The sequence below is a fragment of the Hyaena hyaena genome, unplaced genomic scaffold (assembly GCF_003009895.1).
Source record: "Hyaena hyaena isolate Hyena2069 unplaced genomic scaffold, ASM300989v1 scaffold_29, whole genome shotgun sequence".
Taxonomy (NCBI): domain Eukaryota; kingdom Metazoa; phylum Chordata; class Mammalia; order Carnivora; family Hyaenidae; genus Hyaena; species Hyaena hyaena.
The window spans coordinates 5,029,366-5,041,605 of NW_024080661.1; the positions used below are offsets into that span (position 1 = coordinate 5,029,366).

Consider the following 12,240-nt stretch of genomic DNA (forward strand, 5'->3'; position numbering starts at 1 on the left):
TTCAACATACATTTCCTTAGTGCTCACCACGTGCCAGGCATTCTCGGATACATTAAGAGCTCTCGCCTTTGAAAGGATTATAAACAAAAGAGGAAAAGAAATACAAGGCAACTAAGCATTAACAGAAAGTACAACCTAAAAAGGGCCAAGTCTTGGAAACATGCTAAGGGTAATACAAAGATTCTTTCAAGTTATGTTCAGAGGACAAGAAGGAAAGGAGAGGGTCAAAAGCCTTAGGTAGGTGTTTGATTACTCACTGATAATAGAGGAAAACAAAATCCTCTACTACTGTGCCTCTTTTGTAAATCAGCATAATAGACAATGATCTGAAAGGCAGAATTACAAGAAGGGTCCCAAGAACTGGCGTTCAGAACTGGCAAACAGACAGATAGCTGGGACTGGGATTATAGGTCATGACAGTTCTATTTTTAATTTTTTGAGGAAGTGCCGTGTTCCATAATGGGTACGGCAATTTACGTTCCCACCAGCAGTATTTGAGAGTTCCCTTTTTCCACATCCTCACCAACATTATTTCTCTCTGATCTTTTCGATAATAGCAATCCTAATAGGTGTAAGGTGGTATCTCCTTGGGGTTTCGACGGGCATTTCCCTGATGGCCAGTGACGCAGAACACCTTTTCCTGCACCTGTGGGCCGACTGTATGTCTTCCTAGAGAAGTATCTATTCAGTTCCTTTGTCCCTTTTTCACTTTACATGATTTGTTTTCTTCTTTTGCTACAGAGTTATAGGAGTTCTTTATCAGATATGATTTGCATTTTTACCATTCTGTAGGTTGGCTTTTCAATTTATTGTTTCCATTGCTGTACAGACTTGAGTTTGATGTAGGCCCATTTGTTTCTTTTCGTTTTTGGTCTCTTATCCAAGACATCACTACAAGACCAGTGTCCAAAAGCTTTCCCCTATATTTTCTTCTAGTTTTATGTTTTCAGGTTTTACACTGAAGTCTAATCCAGTTTTTTTAATTCTTTTTTTAGTTTATTTATTTTGAGAGAGAGGAGAGAGAATCCCAAGCACTGACAGTGCAGAGCCCGATGTGGGACTCGAACCCACAAACCAGGAGGTCATGACTGAGCTGAAACCTGAGTCGGATGCTTAACCGAATGACGCACCCAGGCTCCCCTATGTCTGATCCATTTTAAGTTAGTTTTTGTGAGTGGTGTAAGACAAGGATCCAGTTTCATTCTTTTGCATGTGCATATCCAGTTTTCCCAACGCCTTTATTAAAGAGACTGTCCTTGCCCTATTCTGTATTCTTGGTGCCCTTGTCAAAAATTAGTTGACCGTAAATCAGTATCTCAAACAGATATCTGAATTCCCATGTGCACTGCAGCATTAGTCACAATAGTCAAGATAATGCAAACACTTAAGTGTCCTTCGATAAATGAATGGATGCATAAAATGTGGTATATGTGCATATATAAAATATTATTCATTTTAGTGGAGTATTATCCATCCATAAAAAAGGGAGGGCATCCTGCCATTTGCAACAACACGGCTGAACAGGAGGGCAGGGTATACACTAAGAGAAATACTGTATGGGATCATTTACATGTAGAAGCCTAAAAAAAAAAAAATCCAATTTCAAAGTAACAGAAAATAGAATGGTGATTGCCAGGGGTTGTGGGGAGGGGGACATGTAGGTCAAAGGGTACAAGGTTTCAGTTACAAGAAGAGTAAATTGTGAGGATCTAACACACAGCATGGCAACTATAGTTAATAATACCGTACCGCACACTGGGAAGTTGCCGAGAGTAGATACTGTGCTCTTCCCCACGACCCCACACACAAGGAGTGACCTTTGTGAAGCCGTGGGTATGTTACTTGTCTTGATCTTGGTAACCATCCCACAATGTAGATGTGTATCAAATCATCACACTGTACACGTTAAATACATGCAACTATCTCTGTCAATTATTCCTCAAAAGAGCTAGGAAAAAACAAAAAAAGAAAACACCAGAAAGTAACATAGCAAAAAGCTGTCTGAGTGGGCTTAAATCTCCACCCAAACAATTAAACTTAAAAGGACTTGCAGTTTTAACCAGTACTTATAAATCTATTGAGAAATCAGGAAAGAAACAAAGGTACCACAGGATCTGAGATGAAGAAAGGGTGCTTAAGGAGAGGAGAAACTGAATGGTTTTCTTTTGAAAAAGTTATAGGGGCGCCTGGGTGGCTCAGTCGGTTGAGCATCCAATTCTTGATTTCAGCTCAGGTCATGATCTCAGGGTTCAGGAGACGGAGGCCCGTGCTGGGTTCTGTGCCGACAGCACAGAGGTTGTTCGGTATTCTTTTTGTCTCTCTGCCCCAACCCTGCTTGCACACACACACTCCCTCTCAAAATAAACAAACGTTAAAAAAAAGAAAAAGTTATAGAACATATTATTAAAAAGACCTGTGACCATCTAGGTAAAGAAGCTGTGATCCCAAGGGGATAGCGAATCTTTGTCAAGAATTATACATATTAAACCAGACTTCCCGTGACTGGGATGGAGGCCCCACCCTGGCAGGACTATGCTGTATTATCTCTGTATCTCTAGTATTTAAAACACAGCCCCCGTCACATATTTTCCTAAAAATATTTTTTCTTTAGCTTACTTTAACATTATATAATATAAAAAAAACATAATATCATGTGTTAATCGACTATTAATGTTATCAACAGGGCGCTATTAGTAATTAAGTTTTTATTTATTTTGAGAGAGAGGGAAGAGGGAGGGTGGGAGGGAGAGGGAATCCCAAGGAGGTTCTGTGCTCAACCAAATACCCACACTTGATCTCACGACTGAGACCATGACCTGAGCAGAAATAAAGGGTCAGACACCTTTTTAAAAAATATTATTTATGTATTTATTTTGAGATAGAGAGCACAAGCAATAGAGGAAAAGAGAGAGGAGGAGAGAGAGAATCTGAAGCAGGCTATTAGCACAGAGCCTGATGCAGGGCTTGAATTTACAAAACCTGAGATCATGACTTGAGCTGAAATCAGATTTGGATGTTTAAAGGGCTGAGCCACCAAGGTGCTCCCTACTAATTTCCTGGGGAATCAGAAGTTACACGTAGATTTTCAACTGCATGGGAGATTGGCACTCCTAACCTATGTTGTTTGAGGGTCAACCATATATTAACAGGACTAACACAGATTTTTTTTCAGGAGTTAACACATTTGATAAAATCTCTCATGTAGCTTTGTTAATAAAGACTGAGAAATTTAAGGTCCTGATAAATGAGGAGAAACCTTTTTTTGAATTTTTTTTTTAATGTTTGTTTGTTTATTTAGAGAGAAATCAGGGGAGCAGCAGAGAAAGAGGGAGAGAGAGAATCCCAAGCACGCTTAGCACTGTCAGCACAGAGCCTAACGTGGGGCTCAAACCCATGAACCATGAGATCATGACCTGAACCAAAACCAAGAGTCAGACTCTTAATCAGCTGGGCCCCCTGGGTGTCCCAAGGTTTTTTTTTTTAGGTTTATTTATTTAATGTTCAGTAATCTCTACAGGCAATCCGGGGCTTGAACTCACGACCCTGAGATCAAGAGGTGCAGGCTCTTCCAGGTGAGTCAGCCAGGAACCCCAATAATGGGAAGTGTTCTGATACAGCTTACAAGACTCTGTCCCGGGCCCTGTGCTATTCAACTTTCTAAGACTACAATACCTAAGGGCGTTATTATCAAATCTACAAACAACATGAAACTAGAAGATTACATAACACAACCTTATGCTAAATGACAGAATTAGAAGTAAAAATTTCTAAGATCGAAATTCAGTAAGAAAAAGGTTACATAGGATAATTTAAAGTTTTAAAAAATCATGGCAGCTGGAAAGGGGCTGGAACTTAGCAGGCCTTAAAAGGAAAGCCCCCAGAAGCTTTTCTGCCTCCAAATCCAGAGCCTGTCCTGTTGGGGACTAAGGAGGTGCCTAATTCTCACCAGATACCTGCCACACTCAGAGAAAGGCCCCCGAGGACAGCACAGCGGACAGCTCAACCAGTGTCCACAGGAGAAACCCCTGTAGTCACACCTGCTGTCTGTCATCCTGGTGGATGGCCTGGGGACGTCCGTGCCGGTCTTCGGCCCTCAGACTCCACCAGCCAGGGCTCCCAACCTGGCTCTGGGGTGTCAAGGATCTAGGATAGTTATTCCGGCATGGATCCCCGCTACTCTGCTTCCCTTCATCAAGAGAGCCGTGAAGAGAAACGTACGGCTGATTTCATCTACTAGGTCCACCTTCAGCCCTAACTTGGGAGTGAGCCTGAAATCACTCCTGGGCCCTCTTCAGGGCCTGAATTATTCTTCAGTTGTTAAAATCAGAACGCTTTCATGGCAGACTGACTCCTGAATCTAAGTGGTATCAACAAGGCTGGATCTTGTTCCCCTTCAGCGTTCTCAGGCATCCCTGGTGTATGCAGCCCCAGGGAGGGCTTCTGGGGGATACTTCCTCTCATCCTTGCCCTCCGGCCACCCCCCCTAGCAGGTACCCACATCCCAACTGTACAGATGGAAAAACAGGCTCAGTGGGTTAGAGGCTTGCCCAAGGCCAAAAACTTAACTCCAAATCTACCTGATCCACCTGCTTTCCCCTCTTCCCTAGTCTCTGTGATGACCTTGGAAGTAACCTTGTCTGGATCCCAAGTGAAGTGAGAGTATGATCTTCCGCTTTTGCCAATAGGAAGCCTCTCTGCTGACAGCGCAAGTACCAGAAGCCTGGACCCTGCAGAAGGCCCTCGGTGAGGTACTGATGGATTAAAAATAAGCTTTCAGGCACTGCACACCCAAAGATGGTTGTATTTCCAGATCTTTCATCTCTGCAATGTTTCGTGTGGTCAGTCAGTTACATGGCTGCCATCTAAATGGCTCAGCATGATACCTTCAAAGTCCTACCTCCCAATCTTTGCTAGTGTAGTTCCCTCCTTCCACAGGGTTCTCCCACAGCTTCTTACCTCTTCCTTCAGAGCCAGCTCAAATATGCCTCCCCTGGGAAGTCCTCCCACGTTAGAATTCATCACCTGCCCTTGATGCTCCCATAGCCCTTGCTTGTGCCTCTCCTAAAAGTATTTTTTTTTTTAAATGTTTTATTTATTTCTAGGAGAGAGAGAGAGACAGCGCGAGCAGGAGAGGGTCAGAGAGAGAGGGAGTCACAGACTGAAAGAGGCTCCAGTCTCTGAGCTGGCAGTCAGCACAGAGCCCGACGTGGGGCTCGAACCCATGAACCGCGAGATCATGACCTAAGCGAAAGTCGGACGCTTAACCGACTAAGCCACCCAGGCGCCCCTCCTAAAAGTATTTTCAAAACAGCCTCATATCATTTATTAAAAAATAAAAAGTGTGGGGGGGGAGCACCTGGCTGGCTTGGTTGGCGCAGTATGTGACCCTTGATCTTGAGGTTGTGAGTTTGAGCCCCATGTTGCATGTAGAGGTTATTTACACACACACACATACATACACACACACACACACACACACACACATCTTTTAAAAAGTCAACCGCTAATGCACAAGACTGGTTTAACCAGTGAAGTTAAATGCACAAGACTGGTTTAACTGGTTTAGTGGTGAAGCTGTGGTAAGGACTAAGGGGTTTCAGTCATACACGAAATCAGTATTACTTTCAAAAAAGTTAAAGCAATTCTGTGGCATGAGTGGAAGCACAGTGTTCTGAAAGAGGGAGATGAAGGCTGAACTACGTGCTGCCCTAATTACACAGGTGACCAGCCATTTGCCTGAGGTGCTTTCCAGGACACGAGACTTTCAATCCTAAAAACAGGATAGTCTTGGGCAAGTCATGATAAGCTGTTGCTCTACCACCATGTAACCTGAAGCATGCCCAGAGGAAAGCAACCAAGACTGTGATGAATTAAGATCACTGTGACACTACGAGAAATCACTGAAGCAATTAGTGTTCTAGTGTGAAGAGTTATCATCATAACAAGGATTAGGATTATTCTCTGTACTCTAAAAGGCAAAATTAAGACCCAAAGACAAAATTGAGAGCAAGGATAATTTTGGTTCCATATGAAGAATAATCTGGTAATTAGAGATACCCTACCACCGGCAGCGTTAAAAAAGAAAACTTCTTATAAGGAATTCTTATAGAGGAGAGAGATTCACTCTGCAAGCGTTATCAGCTGTATAAGCCCATGATCCTATACTTTCAGTTACACTGGGATTTATTATCTCATTTCTGTCCACATTGTGTTTCTCAATAGCCTTTTTAAAATTTTGTTCTACTTGCTTTCTGACAGAATATGGTGGGTAGGCAAGATAAAAAGATCAACTGGAAATCTAGTGATCGTATCTACAACACTAGGTTTCAGACTGTGTTTCTTTTTTCCTTGAAAAATTTCAAGGAAGGGAAATGAAAGAAGAAATGGAATCAAAACATACCCTCCAGTATGAAGCTGCGTTAATAGTGACAGGCTGTATACTCACCCATGCCAGATTTGCCATCTGGGTATGTGTAGACTTGTCCATTGTTTTTGATGATTGGGAGGTTAGACGGTAAAGGAGCAACTTCTTCTTCACTCTCCTCGGAGCTGGAGCTGCTACTTGTGTCCTCACTGCAGCTGTCATAACCGTCAAACATCCCGAACGAGTCTCTTCTTTTCCTTTCAAGGCGTGAAGAATGTTCAGTCTTAAAGTAGAAGAAACCAAGAACACATGACACAACACAGATACACAACCCTCCCTTCCCCCAAAGAACTTAGTTCAAACTGTGGTGATATCTGAAAAATGAAGATCTAGTCCTAAGAAATGATAATTGTATTTTGTAACGAAATGTTTGTTTCAAAATGGAGCCTTTCCTTTCTAAAGAGTGCAAACTTATTAGTCACTATGTTAGCTAATATAAGAATATCAATGATGGGGGCGCCTGAGTGGCTCAGTCAGTTGAGTGTCCGACATTGGCTCAGGTCATGATCTCATGGTCCATGGGTTCGAGCCCACGTCAGGCTCTGTGCTGACAGCTAGCTCAGAGCCTGGAGCCTGTTTCAGATTCTGTGTCTTCTTCTCTCTCTGCCCCTCCCCTGCTCAGTCTTACTCTGTCTCTCAAATATAAATAAATGTGAGGAAAAAAAAAAAAAAGAATACCAACGATGACAATAAACACCGAACAGGATCAGAAGATCATGTAATTCAAGCTTTGCTATAAACTAGGTAGGTCACTTCTCTATAGAAAGGATTAGAGGGGTGCCTGGGTGGCTCAGTTGATTAAGCGTCTGACTTCAGCTTGGGTCATGATCTCACAGTTAGTTCATGCACGGGTTTGAGTCCTGTGTTGGGCTCTGTGCTGACAGCTCAGAGCCTGGAGCCTGCTTCAGATTCTGTGTCTCCCCCTCTCTCTGCCCCTCTCCCACTTGTACTCTCTCTCTCTCAAAAAATGAATAAACATCAAAAAAATTAAAAAACAGATGAGATGGTTTCTTTAGGTTGTTGTGAAATACACATAACAGTTTCTCAATTTACCTTTCATCTCTAAAAGTGTAGATTTTTATTATAATTTAGAGCATCCAAGAAAAATCACTGCAAAGAGTTCTGGAGTGATTAATTGGTAATTTTTAATTTTAGAGACAATTTTTAGATAATCACTATTTCAAAAATTATAGAAGTTAACATCTGTACATTTGCAGCCTTATCTCATTTTTTCTTTAGCATAAAAAATGGTTAAAAAAACTCCAAGTATCTCAGGCTAAACATTATTTCCTTTTGAAAAGCTCAAAGCCACTACCTCATCTTCAGTGAACGCTACACATTTGCTCCTCCAGAAGATATGCTCTCAAGCCACCCAAACCCCCCCAAAAGTTGAGTCGTCAACTCAACCTTTCCTGAAATAAACTGCAAAACTTCAAGTTTAGGGAGAAGAAAGTAAAAAGAAACTAGGAAATAATAAAGAGGGAAGAAAATCTTCAGGAGAAAAGAATCTAGAAGGAAACAGGAGCAATGCAGGGAACAAAAGAAACCTTCAAAAAAAAAAAGATGATAATATGTGATGGGACAACTAGAGTGAAAAGTGTCAGCTAAAAAACCTATAGTCTGGCACCTATCAATGTTTTGCTTCAGTCAGTATTTTTTGGTATCATTTTACACTTTACCCACAATTTATCTTCTGGCTAGTGTAACTTCCTCCCATGACCAATACAAAGCTGAACTCTGCTGTCGAAAGCTTGACAAAATAAAAGCATCCAAATGCATCTCTTAGTTTGAGAAGAGTACGCTGTCACTTTCAGGTGTGCAGTTAGGAAACATGCGCACTAAAGTGGAAAACTGATTTTCACTTAAATCAAGTGTAACCATGAAAGCAGCAAAAGTAGTGTCTTAATCCACACAATGGAAATATTTTATGCCCAGATGACTATTATCTTTTTTTTTTTTTTTAAATGTTTTATTTATTTCTAGGAGAGAGAGAGACAGCGTGAGCAGGAGAGGGTCAGAGAGAGAGGGAGTCACAGATTGAAACAGGCTCCAGGCTCTGAGCTGGCAGTCAGCACAGAGCCCAACGCGGGGCCCAAACCCACGAACTGTGAGATCATGACCTAAGCGAAAGTCGGACGCTTAACCGACTAAGCCACCCAGGCGCCCCTTAAGAAGTCCCCTTATGAGGCTCTATGCGTGTTCTAATGCTGTTGCCACAATCTCCAACTTCTTATAGTATTCTTCCTTTAGAACTATTTTTTAGACCCAGTTTTAAAAAGAAAGTCCCATCATTTGTGGTACTTTGAAATTGATCCATTTCCCTCAGTAGTTTTCTTCCCTAGCTTAAATATCCATCTTATTTAACAAATTTGGTTCTGAATCACTCGCGGGTATTTTTTTAAAAACTCAGATGTATTTTCAGGGCACCTGGGTAGCTCAGTTGGTTAAGCATCCGACTCTTGATTTCAGCCCAGGTTTGTGAGTTAGAGCCCCGTGTCTGGCCCTGGGCTGACAGAGCAGAGCCTGCTTGGAATTCTCTCTGTCTCTCTCTCTCTCTGCCCCTCTCCCGCTTATGTGTGCTTTCTGTCTCAAAATAAAGAAATAAACTTATTAAAAAAATCAAACATATTTTCAAAGAATCAAAATGTACTACCACTAGATTTCAAAAGAATAAGGTTTTGAAGGTAATGCCAAAAGTCAAGTCTAGCAGCATTCTGAACTGATAAGGTGATGAGGAATGGGAGAGTCCTTGTTTGAGTGAAGTGTGGTGCTAAGAGCTCAAAATTCTGACAGCTGTGGGCTTGAGTCCTGGCCCACTGAAAGGCCAGTGTGGCTGGTGCCTGGTGTGAGATGTGTCAAAGATAAGGCTGGAGGAGGATACAGTGAACACTGTCAGCACAGAGCTGGACACAAGGGCCTTGAAGGTCAGGGTAAAGAATTGACATACATATTTTTTTCCTGAGGGCAATCGAAAAACATTGTGAAATATTTATCACAGGGCCTGGAATACACACTTACTAAACACTGGCTAGAATTCTAGTTCTAATACATTCACACAGCCCACTTCCGTGTGAAGAGGATCTCTTATACTTGCAGTTTTCATATAAGCTCGTCCACTCTACAGCAGCTCAGTTAGCAGCTAATGCATATTTACTGACCCTCAAATGTTAACACAGAGTATTTTCTTCTGACTCTACCGGTCAGCAAATATAACCCTGAAATTTCAGGGGGTCAATAATTACAAACATCTTGGCTTCAATATTAAACACTGTTAACATTAAAAAATAAAAGTATTATTATGGTCAAATACATTAGGAAAATTATCCTTTTTTCAAGGCCTCTTTAAGCTTTTACCATGCTTATGAATACTATAACAATTTAAGAAGGACATACAGTACTCAGTCTTTTCCAAAGCATCTTCAAAGACTAATGATCTAGAGCAATGCTAACCTTTCCCACAGTTCCAGCACACCTAGAAAATGATCATCATGGGGCGCCTGGGTGGCTCAGTCGGTTAAGTGTCCGACCTCGGCTCAGGTCATGGTCTCACGGTTTGTGGGTTCGAGCCCCACGTCAGGCTCTGTGCTGACAGCCAGCTCAGAGCCTGGAGCCTATTTCAGATTCTGTATCTCCCTCTCTCTCTCTGACCCTCCCCTGCTCATGCACTCTCTCTCTCTCTCTCTCTCTCTCAGAAATAAATAAAACACTTAAAAAAGAAAAAAAAAAAAGAAAATGATCATCATTACAATGCGAGAGGAATTGGCCCCTGAATGCACCCAGCCTGGGGCCTCAGACTATCCCAAATACTGCAGGGATGAATGACCTTGACAAATCTAGAACACACGAGTTGGAAAGCTATATTCTATTCAGGAAAAAAATGTTGCCTCAGTTATTTTTTTTTTAGATTAGACCATACTAATGAGCTAATTCAATGTATGAATTGTATTCAATTTATTCTATGTAAAACTTACCATTTGCTGCAGGGGAGCTTAATTGGAAACCCCCTGCATCAGACCAAAACCCCTAAGGGGGCTGCAACTTCAGTCAAAGGGAAGGTAGGGAAAAAACCCTGACTACATGCAGAAGAGGAGCCACCTGGGAGCCTTTTCTGCCCAAGCTCTGGGCCGGGAGTCCACTCTGACACTGTCTAATCACGGGCCTGCTCTCCTGAGTCACTCTGAGGACTCACCCCGCCCTAACTGGTCAGAAAATCCCCAGATCAAGACATGAAAGTAGTTCCAGGCCACTAGTGCCCTTTGACACTCAGCAGAAGCATGTTAATCCCTTTAGGAAATAATCACGTACAAAGGAGGCCTTTCAGCATTCCTACAGATTTGATCAAGTATGAGTACACAATCAATAACAAACAGACAAAAGCAATCGGTCACAAGTGTCAGCAGAAGCAGATTAGCAATCCCAAACTGTTAGGCACTGAAACTGTCAGACACAGAGTAGAAAAGAATCATTCAAGAAATGTTTACAAACAAATAAAAGTATTACTGAAAAATGAGCCAAGGAATAAAAAGTGATCAGGCATATCTGAAAAGAACAAAATGCAGCTTCTATAAATGAAAAATATAAATGTTATCATTGAAAAACAGACACCACCACCAAAACACCTCAATGGATGGGATGAACAGCAGATCAGACATGGCTAAAAAAGATGTGGGGAAATGATAAACATTAAGAAAATACCCAAACCACAGCAAAGAAAAACAAACAGAAAATAAGAGATTCATACAGTATAAAACAAAGATCTAATAAAATCTCTAATAGGAATTCTCAAAGGAGAGACTATGGAGATGCTGAATGAAAGACTGGCTGAGAATTCTGCAGCAACACTGAAAACACAGATTCAGACAGAATTACACCACATATATTAAACATAAGAAAAAGATAACCACATTTAAATAGATCACAGTACCAATGCAAAACACTAGAGAGAAGATTTAAAAAAGGACTAATTAAAAAATATTTTAAAAATTTTAAAAAGGTGGGGGGGCGGGGTGTACCTGGGTGGCTCAGTCAGTTAAGTGTATGACTTTGGCTCAGGTCATTATCTCCTGGTTTGGGAGTTCAAGCCCTGTGCTGGGCTCTATGCTGACAGCTCAGAGCCTGGAGCCTGTTTTACGTTTTGTGTCTCCCTTTCTCTCTGCGCCTCCCCTGCTCATACTCTGTTGCTGTCTCTCTCTCTCTCTGAGAAATAAACATTAAAATTTTTTTTAAAAAAGGGACCAATCACCACAGTGAACCTCACTAGTCAAAAAGCCTAACTCTCAGGCTCAGTCAGTCCAGTCAGCTGCTTAGTAACTAACTAACCTTAAATATGAAAAGACAAGCGAGGATCGCCTATCACATGAGAAAGGCCTCTATGAATGTGAAAAGCCAAAACAGGCCTTCAGGGAAAAAAGAATCTATAAGGAAATAGAAGCAAGGCAGGGGGCAAAAGAAAACTTCAAAAAAATGAAATTAATTCTCCAAGGACAGAAGAGTAGGCTACTATTGATGAACAAGAAAAACGGAAGAGGCAAAACAATAACTTCAATAAATGGACAGTAAAACCAAAGAAATCTTTAAGGCACACATGTGGGGTAACGAGGTGGCACGGTTGGTTGAGTGTCTGACTTCAGCTCAGGTCATGATCTCATCTCACGGTTAATGTGTTCGAGCCCCACATTGGTGTCTGTGTTGATGGCTCAGAGGCTGGAGCCTGCTTTGGATTCTGTCTCTCTGTCTCTCTCTGACCCTCTCCTGCTCACGCATTGTCTCTCTCGCTCTCTCTCAAAAATAAAAACATTAAAAAAAAAAAAAAGCAC

At 41.7% G+C, this 12,240-nt stretch overlaps 1 protein-coding gene across 6 annotated transcripts in view; it reads right to left on the minus strand.

Annotated features, from left to right (window-relative positions):
* MBTD1 (mbt domain containing 1) overlaps positions 1-12,240 on the minus strand; it is a 66,438-nt gene that overhangs the window by 33,238 nt on the left and 20,960 nt on the right. For all 6 annotated transcript variants that reach the window (XM_039227769.1, XM_039227764.1, XM_039227768.1 and 3 more), the window contains one exon: positions 6,446-6,647. In XM_039227769.1, coding sequence (XP_039083700.1) covers positions 6,446-6,599 — 154 coding nt within the window. In that variant the 5' untranslated portion in view covers positions 6,600-6,647. The remainder of the gene's footprint in view (positions 1-6,445; positions 6,648-12,240) is intronic.